The sequence below is a fragment of the Castor canadensis genome, chromosome 11 (assembly GCF_047511655.1).
Source record: "Castor canadensis chromosome 11, mCasCan1.hap1v2, whole genome shotgun sequence".
Lineage (NCBI taxonomy): Eukaryota > Metazoa > Chordata > Mammalia > Rodentia > Castoridae > Castor > Castor canadensis.
In genome coordinates this window covers 33,155,926-33,177,131 of record NC_133396.1, presented here as the reverse complement: position 1 = coordinate 33,177,131, position 21,206 = coordinate 33,155,926, and the positions used below count along the sequence as shown (strand labels likewise).

The window sequence follows — 21,206 nt, the reverse complement described above, 5'->3', positions numbered from 1 at the left end:
ATTATTATTTCATACATACTAAACATGTGCTCTACCACTGAGCCACAACCCCAGCCCATTATTTTTTAATAACTGCAGAGTTTTCCACTCAGTGATATACAGGAGTCATTGATTTCCCTAATAATGAATATTTCAGGTTGTTTCTCCTTTTTTACTGTGAACCAGGATGTCACGAACACCCTATGTCTACAACTTTGAAGAGATCTAACTATTGCTATAGGGTAGGTCACAGGGGTGTGCATTTACATTTTGATCAATATGGACACATTACCTTTTGTTTTGAGATGCTAGGATAGCAAGCTCAGCACCTCAATTTACATTGCTTTTTTTGTTGTTGTATGGGGTTTGAACTCAGGGCCTCACACTTGCTAGGTAGGCACTCTACCACTTGAGCCATTCTGGCTGCCCTTTTTGTGTTAGTTATTTTTTGAAATAGGGACTCACTTTTGTTGTCTGGGCTGACCTTGAACTGTGATCCTCCTGATCTTTGTCTTCCGAGTAGCTAGGATTACAGGTTTGAGCCACCAGTCCCTGGCAAGACACATTGCTTTTGAAAAAGCCTTTACTCCTTCTCCCTCTGTCTTAGCATGAGAGCGCCTGTCCCCACATCTGCACCAGAACTATGACTTTTTAATTTTTGTCTCTAGAAGAGGTACTTGCTAAATATCTGCTAACCTTCCCACCCTATTTCCCTGCCTGAGGACCTCTAGCCCATTGCTGTTATCTAGCCACAGTGACCACATCGTAGCTCTAGAGCAGAGCCCATTCCCTGCAAGTTGTCCCCTGCAATGAGAACTGGAGACATCACCAGCAGCCACTGTTTAATATTTATCGGGAGCCTGCTGTGTGCTGGGCCCACACAGCAACCAAGACCTTTGGGAAGAAAACATGCAGCGATTTGAAAGGCAGAGATTACTTAATAAAAAGCGACAGCCCCATCAGAGGCCACAGAGGTGCCGCTGTGTCCCTGGACGTCTGTGTGCTCCCGGTGAAGCAGGTGGGGGTGTGTCTCCCTCTGAGAAGATGCATTAAGACGGCAGCTGGTCTCCTACAGGACGTCTGTGCAATTCGATGGAGCTCATCATTTTTCGGTCTATGAGCAATTAAATGGCACCAGGAAGTCCTGTGTCTTTATATCATCTCCTAATGACTTGGGGTGTATGTATAAACAGCTCACACCCATGGCAAAGTGGCAAAGTATCACTTTTCTTCAGGGGCTAAATGTCCAGTGCATTTCCAATCCTTTCTTCTGCCAAGATCACAAAGCAACTGGCTTTGTCCTTGGCGCGCACCTCTGGAATTAAACATCATTTGCAAAGCCCATACTGTTTGAAGATACAGCCACTTCTTTTTTGTCTTTCTCTGACTCTAATACCTTTCACCCATCCCAGTCCCTCTACCATACAGACTTTTGTTTTCCAGAGTCCCGTCCCAGGGCCTGTCAGATTACATTTTTTATTGCATCGAGACAAAAAGCCATCTGGAGCCCCTGGTCTCTGCTGTCAGTGACTGTCTTTCCCAGGGTCTCCTGCCAGGGCCCCGATTAAGACTCACCCCCCCACCATCCCTCACTCTTTATTTGTTACCTCCTCCCTGCCCCCTCCTCAGTGCTGGTGCCTTTGTCCCTCTGGTCCCCTCACCCTATCACTGGGATGCAGTGTACCTTGTTGTGGCAGAACAATGCAGGCTGTCAGCTTTTATTAAGCGTGTAGGAGAAAGCGCCACAATTTCAGGTGGCTGAAAGCTTACAAATTCTCTCCACTTGGTTCTATGAGCCCAAGTTTCTCTCCTGGTTGCCAATATACTTATTTTAGGCTGCAGTTATTCCTCTTTGTCTTTCTTCTTGCTTCCCAAACCATCAGACTCAAACCTAAACAGCATGTCAGGTGAGAACCTTTGAAAGGTCATTAAAGCGAAGGACACAGCACCAGAAGCAGGTGAGAGACAGTTTGCCTCTCCTTAGCTCCAACAGCCCAGCAGTGGTATAATCATGGATGTCTGAGGAATAGCGATCGTGGAAGAAAGAGAGGCCATCTCCCTCCCTCTGACTGGGTGGGGGCAGGAATTGAATTTGCAGTTAAGGGTCTCCTACATGTGTAAGCATGCAAGTGTTGCTCTTGCAGGGTTAGAATCCAGGCCAGGTGGCCTCTTGCCCAATGTGCAGAGAAAGGATCCCAAGTAGAGCACATAACCTCTGTTTGCAAGCATGTCCTTATCAGGCTCAAGGTAAGTTTTGCCCGGATGGAATGCAGGCCTGACTGCTGGGGTTCTCTTCTCAGAGCAGTATAGGAAGCAGATGCATTGAGGAAGTAAAGTGGCCAGCATGACCCAGTGCGGGCATAATGATTGCAAGTCTGGGATCTTCCCCATTGGAGCCTGGGGCTTTGGGTACTGCCTCAAAGGGCTCATGTGAAGATTGAATGACTGCTACTCAGGAGGCTGAGGCAGGAGGATTGAGAGTTCCAGGCCAGCCTGGGGGCAAAAAAAAGGACTGGGAGTGTGGCTTAGTAGTAGAGTACTTGCCTAGCATGTACAAGGCCCTGGGTTTGATTCCCAGAACCCTTCCCATGACATATACAAATTGAAGGAGATGCTTACTGCATAGTAAATATTTAATAAATGTTGGCTGTCATTATTGTCTCTCCCTCATGCTTCAAGCTCCAGACCACATCATTGCTTGGCAATGATGTCTTTCTTCTTTGTACTCCTGAGGTGGCCCATCTCTCTCAGTAAACTGTTCCCCAGCAGGAGGACTGGGCCAAAGGGTGTGTACTTTGTGTCCTCTGGATGCCCTCTAAGGCCAGCATCTCAGCCTAGGCAATGCTTACAGAGGTCTTCTTCCACCCCCTCAGAATGGCTTCAGGATGGTGAAAGGTTGCAGAAAAGTGAATGAGTCCAGAACAGCGGCCTCCACTGGAATTCAGCTAGGTCTCCAACTTCAGATTCCCACTCCAAGGAGGGGAAACTCTCATTTAAATAACCCAACAATTGGCCTTTAGATCAGAAGCCTGAACAGAAGCACAAAGCATGAACGTGTTCATTGTTCTCTCCTCTCAGCTGACATTAACCTGAATTTGGCTTTGAACTGATTCATCCCGGCACTTGACAAGAGACTCCATATGAGAGTCACTCGGTGAATGTCTGTCCACGGATGAACACCCGCCTCGTCTTCCTAGAGGCGACGTGGTGGGGTGGGAGGGAGCTCATAGCTCCTGAGCACATACATTTTCTGTTTAATTCTCACAAAGTCCTATGAAGTAGCTTTTATTATCCTCATTTCACACAAGAATAAATGGAGACTCAGAGAGTTTAAGAAACTAGCCCGAGGCCTTGGAGCTGAGCGAGGAGCCAGGATCTGTCCCCAAGTCTATCAAAGCACCAAAGCCAGGCCTTTCTTTTCATGCCAGTACCTCCAGCAGCCTTTAATTAATCACTTAATGAAGGCAGACATGATACCTGTCAGGTTTCGCCAACAGTTAACACATTCGAGGGTTCAGTGTTCACAAATGATCAACTGGCTTGACCGCAATGCTGTAGACAGCATCTTCCCCCAAATAACAAAATTGCTCTGAGCCCCAGCCTCTCGCTAATGATCATAAGCTGCCTTGGGGAGCAATCCTTTTTAAAAATGAAGCCGGTCTCATACTTGCAGTGGACAAACATGGCCCGAGTTGTCTCGCAAATCTTTCTTTAACGAGCGCAGGGGTGGACATTTTATACAGTGTGGACCATGCTGATGTTGCTGACTTATTTGAGAGCCTGAAGGCCTGGGTGGCTCTCTTTGAAAGGCATTGATAGTAGAAACCTCCCTTTACTCCCAGCCAAATTACAGTAGGAAAATAAGACGTTCTGTACGGGGCTATAGAAGTGGCTAAAAGGGAACCATGTCTGCAGACATGTAGACATCTTCACGCATGCACAGCACAGAAAATATGCTCTCCGTTTCTGGACTAGAACAGTTCCTTCCTCCCTCCTCCCTCCCTTCCTTCCTTCCCTCTCTCTTTTTCTCTCTTCAGGACTGTGGTTTGAACTCAGGGCCTCACACTTGCGAGGCAAGCACCCTACCACTTGAGCCACTCTGATAGCCCTTTTTTGGCGGCACTGGGGTTTGAATTCAGGGCTTTTTGCTTGCTAGGCAAGTGCTCTACTGTTTGAGCCATATCTCTAGCCCCTCAATTTTTTATAGCGTTGTGTCTCAGTACCAGGCACCTTTGAAGATGAAACAGAACCCGATTGCATTCTATGACAATTTATCAAGTACTTCTCATGCTGCGTTTTCTTCTAGTTTTAATCATCACAATAATCTCCTCAGTTATGTATTATCTCCTCTGTTTCCAAATGAGAAAATTGCGGCCCAGAGAAGTTGAGTAACTTGCCTGAAGTCACACAGCTAGTAAGTGGCAGAGCTAGAATTTGAAAAGGAGGCTTGGCTTTCCCATCCCAAGTGGGTAATGCCCCTACGCAGAGGTCACAGCTCATGGCACTATCTGAAGGGCCACAGTCCCCCTGCCCTAGGCCTCTATAGAGGTCTATGTAGACTGAGAATCACTCAGAGCTAGTTTGTCAAGTAGAAAAATTGACTGAATATGATATCCAGGTTACAGCAGCAACCTCTCGGCCTTGCCTAGCTCAGTTCTTTCTCTGCTTTTGCAGGGAAGGTATGAGTTCTCTACTCTCCTCTTAATCTTTACCACTTTATCACCCGCAAATGATGCATGCACTTGCTGATCGTTCATGTCCGGGTTCAAAGGTTCAGATCTGGAGCAGATAGCACTGTGCTGGACGTCTGAGTCAGGTTCTCTAACTGGCCCTGTCTCTCCCCAGCCATGTTACACTACAGTTACCAGCTTCTCTGGGCCTCCTGGCCCTTCATGCACCACGGCAAATCAGTATCACAAACTTCAGCCCTGGGGTCAAATGGAACCCACCTCTGGGTTTTGTTTGGCATACACAGTGATTTTTTTGTGTATGTATGAAAAAATTTGAAAAAATTGCCAACATATAAAATAGCGAGTGTTCAGATAAAGTCTTAGTTCTCCAGAATCTCTTGCAACCTGGAAGACCAATGGACTTGAACTCCCTTTCTTCAGTGCACCAATGAGCAGGAGATGTGTCACTGCCGCCCCTCACGTTCTCCTGACAGAGTCCCTGCCTCTACTCACCTGCTTCATATTCCTTCCTGGCCTCTCAAGGCATCTGGGTGGGTAGCCCCTGAATTCTGTGCTCACCAAGTCCCTGGGCCCATCTAACTCCATCCCATGTTTCCTGAGCTCACCTGGTCTCACCCTGGGCAGCTCAGTGGCTGCTGAGTGATGGGGTCCGTCATGGAGTTGGGAGGAGTGGGGAGCTGGCTTGTGTGTGCTGCTCTGCCCTGGGTTTTGCCTTGCTGTTGTGTACCGGTTTGTGGAAAGTTAGGAAAAAGCTTCGAGGAAGTCTCATTCCTTTTTGGCTGCAGGTCTCTGTTTGACTCCACTCTGGAAAGTGGATGGATACATGGGTGACAGACCGACCCCAGTCCTGCAGCTCTTGAGCATCTCTTTTGCTCACATGTCTGCCTATCCCTTTTTACAGAGCCCCTGCTTTTTGGACATTAATTGTTGTCAAATGCAACTTATTTTCAAATCCTTTCAGGCCCCATTTAAAGCTTTCTGCTTTATTTTACCTTTTTTGATAAAGTCGCTGAGGGCTTTTTTTTTTTTTTTTTTTTTTTTTTATGGATTTGCCAATGATTGTCCAGTTTGACAAATTGGATTCTTAAAGCTGATTCTTTGAAGAAAAGAATGCAGTGTGACAAGACAAGAAACAGCTCATCCTCACTTCAGGAGGATAAATAAAAAAATAAAAGCAACCCCATTCTCCGGCTTTCCTGTGACTCACAGGGTGTCTCAGTTGTCACTGATAATCTAATCTTTCTATGATAGGTGAGGAACAGGACAATGGCGACCCAGCCAGGCTGTGGCTGTGATAGGCCTCTGATTAATAGGACTGTCCAATAAGCCCCCGGCCCCCAGGAAGATGATTAATGACATTTGATGTGAACTCTGGCCTCCCCCGGCGAGAACAGAGGGAGAAAAGGGGGCTGCTCACACAGAATGGTGTGTCCTGGGCAGGTTGATTGATTCCTGAAGGCTTTGTTACTCTGAGGCTGTGTGTCTGGGGAGGGGCCTGACACCCTCTTAGCTCTTTGTTGAGAGCCTGGCCTAGAAGGATTTTGTGTTTGGTACCTCTTCTAGGGACCAGTCTTTTCACTGTTCCAAAAGCATGGGAGTCTCAAGAGCCTCGGCCACCCCCTGCTGTCCTGTTGTCCCTAAGGGGTGAAATCACTGTGACTCCTCCCCAACCCCACTGTGAGGAAGCCAATTATAGATCTTTAAAAGCCAAGCCAGGAGCCCTCACCTCATCCTCTGGGTTCACAGGGTCAGGGAGGGGGGGTGACAGCAATGCTTTTTGGCAAAAGAGTGTTTCTGTGACTGGCAGGAGCAGCTGAGATGCCACCAGCAGAGAAAACAGGAAGAAAGGAGCAGGAGGTAGGCATCTAGCTGGCTACCAGGTGATGTTCACGGGGTGGGAGGAGCCTGCCTGGCTCCAAGTCTTAGCTGCAAACATAACCTCAGACTTGGTGGTGGTTGGGCTTTCTTTGTTTAGCTTTCCAGAAAACTTTCAAAAGTGTCTTGCCTTCATAGGATGACCTTCAATGTTCCTTTTTTGTTATTGGCCTTTCCTGGCTTATGTGTTTACCTCAACTGTCATACCTTTAGTAATCCCATGTAATTGTCCTATCAAGAGGGACCATGTGGTGTCTGGGCCTCAGCTGTAACAATGACCAAGTGATGATTGCCAAGAACAGTGTTAATCAACCGAGTGTCCAGACAATGGACACCCAAGAGCTGGAAGTGTGTGTACTCTGGCTGCGAGCAAGGCCAGCAAACCCCACTCTTCCTGGAAGCCTCTCTGATTGCTGGGGGCCTGAAAGCAGGGGCGGCTGGGACGGAACTTTTGAGAGATGAGCCCAACCCAGGACCCGTGGAAGTCAGAACTGCATGGAGCTCTGATGAGGGACTCAAGGCAGGACTTTTGTATGGCCCTCACTTCTGATAGTGCACTTTAAAACCACTGGGTGCTTTCCATGTGCCAAACCTCAGCTGATGAACAGTTACCCTCAGTTGTCCCAAGGGGCTGCTGGCTAGCAGTCACGGTGAGCAGCACTGCCAGCGGGGACCTTGCAGCAGAAGTGGCACAAATGTTTAAATATTTTATGGTATTTTGGCCTTATTTGATAAATGTGAATGGAAGATGGACAAAATGAAGGTGCTGTTACAAGACTCATAAACTTCATTCAGCCTCGGGACAGCCTGGGCTGGGAGCTCTCAGGCTGCCAGGGGTGATGCGGAAATCCCCGTGTCTGACCACAGAAAACACTAGCTCAGTAGTAGCAATTATTATCACTATTATTTATCTTTAATAAATTATTATTCGCAATACGGTGCTCACTGGATGATCACTTCACACTGTGCTATCTTGTAAAGAAGAGTTAAAAAATTCAGGAGCACATGTGAAATGCTGAAAATTATTGAAGAAAGTATTGCAAAGAAGAGGCATAATGAGGAATTTTATCATTTCTTTTTTAGCCGAGAATGCCCCTTGCACATGAAGTCTCTCTGTTGTCAATTTCTGACTTCAGACTCTTACTAGGGTTGTGCTGAGAAGTGAGAACTGCCTTGGACTATGAAAGGTCAGCTGAGTGCTTCCCTAGGTAAGGACAAGAGGGTGGAGCTGCCTGGGTCTCCTTTGCGTTTCTCTCTCCAACCCAGCTTCCATTCATTGCAGCTGTCTGATGAGTGGGCCTTCACAGAGGGGCAAATGGTCACCCAGGATTACTGGGCCAGGACACTGACATTGACATTCTGTTTCCCTCCTTAGGCACTGTGAAGCTAAGTTCATCTCATGCCTGGTGAGGCCCGGATGCAAAGGACTCCCTCTGTCCCCGCCTTTACCATGTGGAAGCTGCAGGCCAGGAAATCTGACCAGAAACATCCAACTCCTGCAAGATTCCCTCATGAGGGTTTAGGGAGGAAGGAGGAAAACCACAAGAGGTGAGAAGACACTGCTTTAGTTCTCTAAAGCAAAGAAACCGACCAGGATTAAGTTTTAAAATCCTGCTAAGTTTTAAAGTCTGACGTTTTTGGGGTATGGTGTCCAGAGAGTATCAGGTGTTGAGTAATTCAATGACTCACTTTTGCAATGGTCAGGATCCTTTGGAGGCCCTGTTAAAACCCAAGGCTGTTGGGCCCCACCGCTCAGAGTTTCTGACTCAAAAGTCCTGGGTGGGGCCTAAGAATTTGAATTTCTAACAAGTTTCCAAGTGACACTGATGTTGCTGGTGTAAGGATCATATCTGACAATCAGTGGATTAGCTGATAGGTAGAGGGCACTGGAATCATTTATAGGATCATGTTTAAAAACAAAATGAATTTTCAGGCCCTTTGTAACAGTCATGATGCATTTGGCTACAATAACAATATCGGGATGGATAGTTTCAAGTTTGTATAGTATTGGTAAACAATGTTGTCATTCTGATTGTCACCCTTAGCATAGCTAAAATCTTATCCTGAGGTTATTGCCTCATGATTGCAGAAGGGCTCCACAGTCTCTCTCTCTCTCTATTTCTCACCCCCCTTTATTTTACATGCAAAACCTTTTCTATAAGTCTTCCCTTTATAACTGATTGGTCAGAAGCAGGTCACAGTCCACCTTAAGTAACTGATAGCAACAAGGAATGGAAATACTGAATGATCCATGCGCACTGGATTGGGCAAGTGATCACCAACACCGAGTATCTTCCTGCCTGATTGAGACTGGGATTCTCTGACTCAAGGAAGAAAGGAATGTTATAGGGCAGGGTCTAAAGTATATGCTGTAGCTAAGGTGACCAACTTGTCTAATTTTTCCAGGACTGTCCCTGTTTTAAAAGTGAAAGTCACATCCTGGATACCCCTTCAGTTCTGGGCAAACAGTGTTAGGATGATCACCCTAACTCTAGTCTCCTGAGACCTTCTTTTTCTTTTTTGACAGCATGGGTACTTGAACTCAGGCCCTCACACTTGCTCTACCACTTGAGTCACTCCTCCAGCCCTCCCTGCGATGCTGGGCTTGTAAGGCTCTCTCCGTGGAAGATTGCAAATTCCCAAAGGATAGAAGCCCCATTCGAGCCATCTTCTATCATGAGCATCCAGCACCAGGCCTGGCTTATTTTCTTCTTTAGAGAAATACAAGTATGAATGAATGAGGTTGGCTGGTTTTGTTTTTGTGGAACTGAGGTTTTGAACTCAAGGCCTCGAGTTTGCTAGGCAGATGCTTTGCTGATTGGAGGCTATATTCTTGAATGACACAAAGATAAATTCTGGTCACTGGACCCTAAACTAACCCTTACAACCTCCCCATCTTGAAACCTCCCCATCTCAGCAGTGAGTGGGCGGGACTCTGGATGGGACTGGGAGGAGGTGGGAGTCCGGTCAAACTCCTCCCAAAACACTAGAGGACTATGTTCTGTCTGCCTGGCCCAGGCTCCTCAGACTTCTGTGGGAGCGGGCATGTCTGCAGCACTCTGGTGTCTGAAGTTTTCCAGGTGATCAAAGCTGCTCTGTCTGGATCGGCCAACAGGCCCTGGTGTCTGTTACCAGTAATCTCCTGCCTCACCAGGCAGACAGTTAAGTAACCCAGGAAGAAGGGGATTTGGTTTTTAAGCTCAAATAATTCAGCCTGACACCCAACATGCAGACATTAGCTCTGGCTCTGCCCTGAGGAAACTGTCCCTGGCTGGAGGAGTACAGGTTGACAGATGGGGCAGCTTGTCCTCCTGTGGGATTACTTTGGAGCTGATGGGCGCTCCTCCTCCTGGCTCCCCTAGAAGGGCTGGAATTGGGCAGGAGAAGCCCTGTTCTCAGGGCACTTGGTATTCCTCCCCTATTGCTGCAGCAACCCTGGTGAATCGCTTCTCTTATTCCTGCAGGCCCAGAACTCATTTTTGTTGTTGCTGTTGTAGTTGTACTGAGGTTTGAACTCAGGGTTTCATGCTTGTTAGGCAGGTGCTCTACTACTTGACCACACCCCCAGCCCTTTTGGCTCAGGTTATTTCAGAGATAAGGGTCTCGCTTTTTTGCCCAGACTGGCCTGCTTTCCTACAGTTGGTGGGATGACAGGTATGCACAATTACACTCAGCTTTGTTCCCATTGAGATGAGGTCTCAAAAACATTTTTACCTGAGCTGGCCTGTAACCGTGATACTCCCAATTTGAGTCTCCCAAGTACCTAGGATTACAGGTGTGAGCCACTGGCATATGGCTAAACCTGGAACTCTTAATGGGGCTCTTTTATTGTCCCTGGTCTCTGACTGGGCTCAGGGTCCAATGTGCCTCCCTAGCAACTCTCCCTGCAGTTTTCATCAGTGCATTGCAGGAGGCCTGAAAACCAGCCATATTGAAGCCTGTGATTCTGCACAGGTCCTGACATTTCAGTAAGATTCATGAATTCCTTCGATGATGGGGGGCAGGAATTTCTTAAAGCAATTTGCAAGTACTGCATTTCCTGATTTTAGAAAAAGTTGGATTGAAAATTTTGGTCTAAAATATTTTTTTTCTGATTTTGCACAAACTCTGTGCCAAAAAGTTTGCTCAAACCTCACCTAAACAATGCAACCTCTACCACTCTTCCTGTCAGCACAGACAGCAGAGTCCGACAGAGTCCGCTCAGGGAGTGGTAGCTTGGAAAAGGAAACACCTTGATAAAGCGTTTATATCAGTGCCAATTATCAGCTTCACAACACATTGTTTGAGAAAAGTAGTGCTGAGGGCTAGAGGCTTGGCTCAAGAGGTAGAATGCTGGCCTAGCAAGCATGAAGCCCTGAGTTCAAAACCCGGTACTGCCAAAAAAAAAAAAAGAAAATCAGTGTTGCAAGTGGGGATAGAATATTTCAAATCCTAAGACTGGCAGCTGGGGTGATGCACACCCTTCCTGGCACATTCATGGGGTCACAGTGCTGGTTGTAGACTTAGCGTGGCAGATGCTCTTGCCCGGGTTAAGTTCTGTGCCCCACAGTGGGTGGATGGTGCCTCTCAGATATCCCTGTCCCCAGCCTTTGAGAGGGCCCTCCTGGCAGTCCTACCCTCCCTGACTGGAGGAGGGCCAGATCTAGGCTGGGCTGGCCTGTTCCGCTCCTGTCCAAGACAGGCTCCTGTGTCTTGCAGACTCAACTCCCACCAGGATGTTTTACATATTTTAATTAAAGTGCCACCCTAGGCTGGCAAGGCCTCTGATAGATGGCTGCAATCCGAGTTGTAGAGTTGCAGTGGTGTGAAACACAGCACCCAAGGATGCACTCTTGCTCTAGAGAATGCTTTGGCTCCCACCTCCGGAGGCGGCTCGGCTCACTTCTGGGAGGAGAGGCAGACGGCAGGCGGTGGCGGTGGGCAGGTGGCAAACACATCCAGGGGTAGGGCTAGGGATGGGAGAAGAGTTAAGGTGGGAATGCATCATAGATGGGTTCTGAGAACCAGCTGGCTGGTGAGCTGTGGATGACTCCTATTCTTGCAGATGCACAGCCCTGTGGACACTCCTTAGCGGTGTCAGATTATGACAAATGGCACGGCTAAAAGTTGCTGGGTGGCAGCTGCCGCATCTCAGAGGGAAGCAGGTATTTTTAGCACTGCGCCTTGGGGCTCTGGCACGGGGTTAATTAATCATGGTGAGCAGAACCAAGTTTTGTTCTTGATCCTGGTCCCTACCCCCCTCTGCCAGTCTTGTTCCCATTTCCCAGACTGGAATACCATCCACAGAGGTGGAGCTACCCACAACAGCCCTATATAGCCCTCTCATACACAGCACAAGGAAACCACCCTCCACCTCTCTCCTGCCAGCCCTCTGCCCTCCCTCTTCACTTCCTCCTCCTGCTTGGCATTGCCTCCAGAGGCATGGGTGTCCTTTGGGTTTCTCTAGACCATTCCTGTCTCAGGCCTTTCTGCTTTCAATTACTTCTTGGATGTTATTTTCCCAGCTGTTCTCATTCTTCCAGTCTTACCCCATGTGCCCCTACCTCACAAAGGCCATCCCTGAGCCCAAAGGGCTTTCTATCACTTTACCCTGCTTATTTCCTCTGGGACTTGGCACTAGCTCCATTGCCTTATGTGTCAATTGATTACTTTACTGTGTGTCCCCTTCCTAAGAAATGCTGGCTAGCTGGCTGAGAGCAGGGTCTTCTCTGTCTTGTTCTCTCTCAAGTGCCTGCTGCTTAGCTCAACGGACACATTGTAGGCTCCTCAATGGGTGTCACTAAGTGAAGGGCTAAAGGAGTAGATGGGAGCTTGAGAGCTGGATGGATGGATAGGTGGATTGGTTGGTAGAAAGCGGATAAAGGTTCTTTGTGGCACATCTGGGAGAATGCTGGGGGTATGGCAGCATCCTCACTCACTCACTCAGGCCAGTGCAATCACCATGGAAGGCACAGGACCAGGAAATTCTGGAAAAGAGTAGCTGGCTGGACCAACAGTTATCTGCTTCTTCAGAAATGTCTATTTGCACACTTTTTGAGATTGTAACAGATTGCTCTGAATTCTGGGTTCCCCCCCCAACAGCCTTTCCCTTGGGCATCATTGGGGATTAAACATGGTCCTTTCACTGAGTCTTTTTTTTGGCACTGGAGTTTGAATTCAGGGTCTCACGCTTGCTAGGCAGTGTGAGCCATGCTTCCAGTCCTGAGTCTTCCTTAAAATATTCTTATTCTCTGTGGAAGACACTTGGTTGCCCATCCTCACTCTTTCCTTTTCTCTATTTTTTTGTTGTTTTTTGCAACAGGGTCTCACTCTGTAGTCCAGGGTGGCCTTGAACTTGTGATCCTCCTATCTCAGTTTCCTGAGTGCTGGGATTGCAGGTGTCCTCCTCCTTTCTTGCTTGAGTCCAGACTTTGATGTGGTCCTGGTATTGGGAGGCCTGTGCTTCAGGGGGGTTCCACCCAGCCCCAGCCCCAGCCTTAGGAAAGGAATTGTGATTGTGTGAGCTCACTTTGGGCACTCCAGCCCCTTAGGCAGGGGTGGGTTAGAAATGACCAAAATGCAATTCTTCCTAGCAGGATGTGAGGAGCTTCTGGCTTCTGAGGGTTTTCTCACGTGGTGAAGTCCACCATGCTATGTCCCTTCTAATCCTAAACAGATGAAGCTTTATTGCACTTGCAGACGTGGAAAAACTGTGGAAGGGGAGCCATGTGGTTTCCATTCTGTGTTGTGGACTGGGCCCAGCAGGAATGGCACTCAAACCTAGGGTGCCTGCACACAACTGGAGACCATTAAAGCATACCCTGTATGAGTCCCCTCCCATTTGGGTTGAATCTGACTCTCAGGATGGGACTTGGATATCTTGGAGGTTGGTAGGGTCCTTGTGTCCTCCACCATTCTGAGACAACACAGGGTTTCTATGAACTGCTGAAACAGACCAAGAGCAGGGGGCCTCTGACAATGAGGTTCAAGACCAGAAATACCTTGCTAGGAGATGTTTGAATTCCTTTCTCCTGATACCTTGAAGGGAACAAATAGATAAGCCTCCTTACCAGGATATATAAGAGGAAATTTTGCATGGAAGGTACAAGCCAATTATGGAACTTCCAGGCAGAGGATATTCAGAATGTGCACATACGATGTGTTGTCCTGAGAGCTCCTGAGGCCACCAGGCCTGGGCCTCTGCTGACAGCACTTACATGCTCTCAGTCTCTTGTGGCTCCCAGAATAAGGGGTGAGAACTATACTGCCCTCCCCTCCAGTTCTGAGAAGCAAACAGATGCCTCATTTAAAAGCACCAGAGAAGTTTTAAGAAAATGCTATTCCATTCCAAACTGTGCTACTGTTGTTTCACAGTTAGTTTTGACTTCCACCATTCCCTGTGGGAGCCAAAAAAAAGGGGAAGAGGAAAGAGGAGAGAGAGAAAAAGGGAGAGAACAGAAACAGAGAATGACAGAGAGACTGGAAGATGTATTTATTTACTGGGAACTTACTATTTGTGTTCCCCCACCATTAAAACACCACAGATCCCGTGCTGTTTTCCAAAAAACCATCTGCTCCTAAGTAACAGCAGAAGACTGCTGTTTCTACTATGACCAGTAGGTGTCATCATACCAGAGGAAAAGCTAAAGGTGCCTGGGATTTGATAGCCACCTATGAAAATAATTTCGATTTTATCTAGTTATGGAAGTGCCATTATGTAGAGGGCACCAGGCAGGACTCTTGAGGGTAAACGGGGTGAGAACTGCATAGTCTCTGTCCTTGTGCAGTTTACTGTGCCTAAGGGGCGAGGAAGAACAAGGTCCTGAGTAACAAAAAGAGGGAGAAGGCAGTAGGTGGATGTGTGGGTTCTCTGAATAGGGGACCTTCTGTGTAGTCATCGCTCACCTTCCCACACTGCAGCCGAAGGAACAGGCTCAGAGGGGAGGCCACTGACCTGTGATCATGCAGCAGTTCCAGACTCCAGATCTCCAGCGAGGGTTCTTTCCATCAAATGTCCTGTCTCAATAATAGGGGTTTCTTGCAATTTGAAATTCTACCTTAGTTTAGCCATGGACCTCCCTGCAAAATGTCCTCTCTGATGACTACACAAGGCCCCTAGGTGGTCAAAATGCACCTCAGAAAAGGCAGCGGTCCTCATTGTGGGCGCTGTGTTGTCAGAGTTGGCTCATACAGGTTCAGGAACACTGATTGGGACCATCTCTTCCCAGCAACAGCAGGTTGGTAGCTTGAAACTGGTTATGCTTGAGTATTTACTCCATGGAAATTGGCAACAGCTATAAACCAGAGCTTTGTTTCCTCCCAGAGAGCTGCACACCACTGAATCAGTACCTGTACTATGTAGAGAAAGAAACTGATGCTGAAGGAGATAAGGTGATCTGCCAATGAGACATAGCTTATAAGGGGTGGAACTAAGACTCCAGCCCAGGTGGTTTGGTACTAGAGTGTTCTGAGATGATAGATTTAATCACACTCAGAGCCACTTTGACATGGAGGTGTGTAAGTGGATCCCACCTGGCCTACTCTGTTCTGTTCTCTTCTAACAAAACAAAACACCAGAGACTGCACAATCTATAAAGAACCAAACTTTATTTGCTTACAGTTCTGGAATCTAGGAAGCCCAAGATCAAGGTGCTAACATCTGGTAAGCACTTCTTGCTGCATTATCCTGTGGGAGAAGGGCAGAGAGTAAGGGAGAGTGACAAAAGGAGGCCAAAGTTACCCTTGGAGCCCACTGGGGGAGATAATGACATTATCCAGTCAGTATGATTCTGCCTCTTAAAGTCTCTCACTTTTAAAACTGGTATGATGGCAATTAAGTTTCAATATGAGTTTGAACCTGGGAACTGATGTGGGTACACTCCCGATTGGTGTCATTCATAGGACAGTAACACCAGAACAAGAAGCAGTTTGGGTGAAGAGGTAATCAGTTCAACTTTGGATAGACTGGATTTGAGGCTCATTGTTGGAGAGATGTTTAGATATGGAGCCCAGGAAAGAAGTCTGGGCAAGAGATTACAATCTGCAAGGTGAAAGTCTGTTCTTGACCAAACCAAATGTGGATTACTTAGAAATATTTTCATTTGCTATAATACTCAGGTAAAAGGTGCAAGATTCAGCCAGGCACAATGGCTAATTCAGCTAGACACAAGTAATCCTAGCTACTCAGGAGGCAGAGATTAGGAGGATCAAGGTTCAAGGCAAAAAGTTCAAAACACCCTATCTCAACCAACAAAAAGCCGGGTGTGGTGGTACGCATCAGTCACCCCAGCTATGCAGAAAGCCTAAATAGGAGGATGGCTGGCCGGGCTGGCCCAGGAACGAATGGCAGACCTTATTTGGAAAATTACTAAAGCAAAAGGGGTTGGGAGCGTGGCTCAGGTGGTAAAGCACCTGCCTAGCAAGTGCAAGGCTCTGAGTAGAAACTCTAGTACCATACACAAAAAAGTGCAAGATTCACCCTTCTATATATATTTTTTTCTCATATTTGTCAACATTTATGTATTCTGGGGAACTACGTACCTTTGCTCACACTTGTTCCCTGGTCCCAGTACCTAGTGAGCACTCTGGAAGTGTTTACTGAATAAACACAAGTGACTTGTTTTTATCCTGCAGATACTGAATGAGCCACTACTGTGGCTGATACTTCACAATTAAGTTCTTCTCTCACAGCGTAGATTACCTACCATTCTGCACCATCACAGAAATATGGATTCGGAGGTGGATCACTTTTTCAGAATTTTAGAGCTAGAGGTGGGATTAGGTGTCATCTCTTACAATGCCCTTGTCTAACTGGTGAGGTACAGAAGCCCACACACCATTCCAAGACCATCCAGGCCCCTTGCCAGGGTGAGAGATCACCCAGTCTGCAGGCAGTGAGTCCTTGTCTTACAGTTTTCTCCCCATTCTGGGACTTTGTCTCTGGAGGTAAGAGAACTTGAACTCTGGTTTTGGAAAGTTGATGAACTGATGAGAGTCCAATCCCAGGAGGGCGAGCAACTTGGGGATTACAGACAGAACTCTATCTAGGTAACCAATGAAGGAGGCTACAATATGCAAATAAGAGGGCTGTGGCTTTCCTCCTGGTTGGCTGAAGGGTTCTTGATGTCACAATCTGTAGTGTCTGTCCACTCCAAATGATTATGCCTCTAGCCAAAAAACCCTCAATGACCCAGTTCTTCTCTTGGCTTCCTCTCTCAGGGCAGCAAGGTGATGGAGCCCCTCTATCAGGCTGGATCAGTTCTCATGAAGGTGAATACCTTACAAGGAAAGAAGATGGTGGAGACTGGGCTCCAGTCCGGGGACTTTTCCCTCTCTGAGTCGTGGCCCTCCTGCCTCCCACCTTCAGCTGACTTGGAGATCCTGCAACAGAAGGTGGCCATGATGCAACACGAGCTGGAGGACTTTAAGGAGGATGTGTTGAAGGCCATTCGTTATCTGGAAGACGCCTTCTGTGAGATGAATGGCATCCTGGCACAGCAAGAGGAGCAAGCAGCCCGCGTGAAGCAACGGCTGCGGGAGGAGGAGGACCGAGGCATCGTGCGCAACAAGGTCCTCACCTTCCTGCTGCCCAGGGAGAAGCAGCTCCGGGAGCACTGCCAGCGGCTGGAGTCCCTGCTGCTGGGCAGGGGCCGTGACACACTGGCCACCGCCAGGAAGAGCCAGGTTGACTGAGATGCTTGCACCCATCCAGCTCTGCGCCAAGTGGAAGATTTTTTTAAATGGAAGGAAAGATGCTAAGCTCCCACCCACTTACTTCCCTTTCCCCATCTCCATGACTTTCCTTCTACCAAAATAACACCTTGCAGAGAGGCAAAAAGACCTCAATATGTGTTTTTGGTGAAGTTCCATCTATCCAGGAAGAAGGCAGCCCAATTCTAAGTCACGTACCTGTAATTTTCACTTTGAACCCTTTCCTGTTTGTAATGGTAATATTGCTTGGATGTATAGCATTTTTCTTGTATATTCTTAAACTGATTGTGTTGAACAGACTTACCTTTCTTTTAATGACTCCAGGCTCTCATGATTTGTCACTTCATGCATGGTCTACTGAGAGGGGCTATGTGTTAAGATGGTCCTAGATGGCTCTCCTTTTGTAATTCTCGCCCTCACCTTTTTGGTTTTCCACCTGCTTTCACTGTTAGACGGTCACCTCTCACTGTGCTGCCTCTGCTCGCCTCTGCTTCCTCTCCATTTAATCTGCAGTCTAGATGATCTGAGTTTGTTAGGTTTCTGATGGGTGGAACTCTCTGAGTCCTAGTGCGCTGATGATGTGGCACCCTTAAGATGGCACAATAAAATAGTAATATTGATTTCCGTACTTGACTCATGGAGCGGCAGTTGTTATGGTGTTGAGTTGTTTATCAGACAATGTGCATACACTACCCCACCTGCCTCTGGAGGTGAGCACTGTTTTTCGTGGTACACAGGAGAAACTGACTAGAGGTGGCTGAGTCCCATCCCTAAAGTCACCATGCTAATAAGTGGCAGGACAATGCTTCAACTCCAGGTCACCTGTGCTCATTCACCATCTTGTTATCCCCCCAACACCCCCAGGTGTTCCTAGAACTGTCATCCTGAAGGACTGAGATTTTCACATGGGTGATTGGGGGGGGATGTCACCAGTTGTCCCTGTACCTTTTATTTCCAATTAGCCTTCTGTTTCATTGACTCACTTATCTTTTCTCTGCCCCATAAACTGTTGCCATGTAGCAGTGATTGTCTTCAAAGTGAGGCCTGCGGGCAGAGCCAGCTGAGTAGTTGGACCTCTGTGTCTCCAGCTCAGGGCTTATGGCCCAGTCCACACCCTCTGACCTTCTATTGCAGTCTCCCTTCTCTGTCTTCCATCGACTCTATCCAAATAAAATTTGAACATCTGGAACCCTCAAGTTGAACATCACCAAAGAACTCTGACCATGTTTAATTGCAATGCTAATCCATCTGTGCCCATCTGCCCAGAAGGGCTTTCTCTCACTCTGGTGTAGGCAATTTCTACTGTAGAGGGCTTAGTTGAAGTAACAATTCTATTAATACTACCGATAATACAGCAGCTTAGAGTCACCAAGAGTACGATATATACCAGGCACTGGGCTTGGCCTTCTGAAGGTAGGCATTGTTAGTAACATCACTTTCTAAAGAAACTAAGGCTCAGAGAGGCTAAATAACTTGCCCAAGGTTATGAGCTGCTTGCATTTGGGAAGTGAACTTAGGAAGGCCTAGTTTTCAGAGTTTGTGCTCTTAACTACTATGTGATATTTTTGGAAGCTTTGTGAATATTTTTGGAGCAGATAAAGTGCTGAAATAGTTGAGGTGAGCTCTGGGAGAAATGGTTGTTTTGTATGGGAGATTCCTACACTTCTAAATCTTATAGTGTGTGTGTGTGTGTGTGTGTGTGTGTGTGTGTGTGTGCATGGGTGTGTATGTTTATAAATGTAGTAGGAGAATCTGACTGGCTAATAATAAGAGGTTTCAGAGTTTTCCTCTGCGCTATGCAGAGGAAACAGGATCTAATGCTAATTCAGGTGGAAAGGTGTCATCTGCAGGCTCAGCCAGCAATGCATCTGCCCAGGGATGATGGTGTCCGTGGGAATTCTAAGAGGCCAGGTGATTGTGCCAGTCAAACCATATTTGGAGTCTGTGTTTAGTTCTGGCCCCACATTTTCAGAGTCCTAGACAGCTTGGAGTGTGTCCAGAGGACAGAAACAGGCTGGAAGATCCTGAAGAGGGGCACGATGGAAGGACTTGGGAGAGCTTGGCAGAAACATCTTAGGGAGACCTTAGGTTGACTTTGCAAACACTGGAAGAACTCATGTTTTGGGGTGTGAGGGGACTAATAGCACCCCCTTTTTTCTACTTATATTATGAACCAGTTGAGGGATAAACATAGGCAGGCAAATGGAGTCAAGATATTACCTTAATAGCAGATAAATCTGCTTGAGATTGTGATTTATGTTCTGTTAGCTACATGGGTTGGCTGGAACCTTGTTCCCAAACTTGATATGGCCTCCAGGCATAGCATAGATAGTGGTGGATAGCTGCAGGCCTAGTCAAGGGCTGCTGTGGTAGTGTGGAGTAACCTGTCTGCAGAGGGACAGCTGAGGAGAGAGGAAGGGGTGTGCCAGGCAATCACTGCTCTTTCTCCAAACTCACCAGTCAGAAAGTTCTCCCCCTTCCCTGAGAAGGAGTAGGTGAGGGGAAAGAGGAGTGGAAAATGCTACTGGAATGCAGGTCCCTTCACTATGAATGAAGCTGGAAAATGAGGAAAAGGGGTAGATTGAAGCTATCAAATTCTATAGGATAGCACCAGCACTAGTGCTTGCGGGAGGTAGACTTCAGCCCACTGTAATTAACAAAAAATGACATTGGGTGCTTATTACATGTTTTGGTCCAAAAGGGTTGCTTAGCAGATCTGGAATGAGAACATCTTGGAAAATCTTACACATCTCAAACTCTACTGGAAAGCATCCCCTAAGCCCCTGCGATATACTGCCAGATAGGAGTATCTTTGTTTCCCAGGGGCGTTGACCACACCAGATTGTTTATGCTAACAGTATGATTTATCATGAGGGTCCCATGTCAGATGTATCACTTTGACCTCTGGGGGAGCTGCAGACTGAATATAACTAAGCTCAGCCATGTAGGTGCTCCAACCTTATGTGATGTCACCAATTAAAAACCCTGAACACCAAGATTCAGGAGTTACCCTGATTGGCAATACTTGACCCATGTTGTTACACATTGTTGCTGGGAAAATTGAGCATCATTTATACCACTGCGCAGGGGAGGGCTGATTGGAAGTTGGCTTGGTCTCTCTTTGACTCAGTCCTCTGGGCCTTTTCCCTTTACTAGCTTTAATCTGTGTCCTGCTTTGGTGGACTGTAACCATGAGGATAACAGTTTTTCTTAGTTCTGCAAGTTGTAGTGAGTCTTAGAACCTCAGGGTGGCCTTGGGGACCCATAACAAAGTCAGATGCCCTTGACCATGTTGAGACATTGTCCTCACAATTGCCATTCAAGTTAGGCACAGTTAGTCCCAGGACAGACGAAGAAACTCAGGCAGAGAAAGGATAAGTAACTTTCCTGGTAGTCCCTTATGAGACTCCAGAGCTGGCCCTCTTGACCTCCACCCCATAGCAAAAGAAGGAAATTGGTTGTCCTTTCTGGGTGACCCAAGGACTTCTTGCTTTAGGTGAGTCTTCCTGGAGTGATGATGACAAGGACAAGCTGGAAAGAGCCAGAAAACTTGTGAACATCCTGTGTTGAAGAATTTAGGTGCACACCTGTCCAGGTTGGGATCAGTGTCCTGCCTGGAGACCAGGTGTCTTATTATGGTCTGCCCTGCTGCAGGCTTGGAAACTTTATTCTTTAGCAAGAGCTGTCAGCTACAAGCCAGAAGATATCCATCACACTGCCTTTTTTTGTGGTACTGGGGTTTGGACTTAGGGTCTCATGTTTGCTTCTCAGGTGCTCTACCACTTAAGCCACGCCCCCAGCCCTTTTTGTTTTTAGGCTATTTTTCAGATAGAGTCTCATGGTTTTGGCAGGGGCCAGCTCAGATTGTGATTTTCACAGTCTCCACCTCAAGAGTACTGGGATTATAGGCATGAGCCATCGCACCTGGCCCCATTATGCTGACTTTTTAAAGAGGTGTCTTCCTTCCCTTCC

General features: G+C 47.3%; 1 protein-coding gene across 2 annotated transcripts in view; it reads left to right on the top strand.

Moving 5' to 3' along the window:
• Ccdc182 (coiled-coil domain containing 182) overlaps positions 1 to 17,854 on the top strand; it is a 79,870-nt gene extending 62,016 nt beyond the window's left edge. The window contains exons 4-7 of one of the 2 annotated variants that reach the window (XM_074046142.1): positions 7,629 to 7,753; positions 7,921 to 8,093; positions 9,073 to 9,272; positions 16,743 to 17,854. In XM_074046142.1, the coding sequence (XP_073902243.1) occupies positions 9,222 to 9,272; positions 16,743 to 17,216 (525 nt within the window). In that variant the 5' untranslated portion in view covers positions 7,629 to 7,753; positions 7,921 to 8,093; positions 9,073 to 9,221 and the 3' untranslated portion in view covers positions 17,217 to 17,854. The remainder of the gene's footprint in view (positions 1 to 7,628; positions 7,754 to 7,920; positions 8,094 to 9,072; positions 9,273 to 16,742) is intronic. The other variant, XM_074046143.1, reaches the window with a different exon arrangement.
• Positions 17,855 to 21,206: the final 3,352 nt, after the last annotated feature.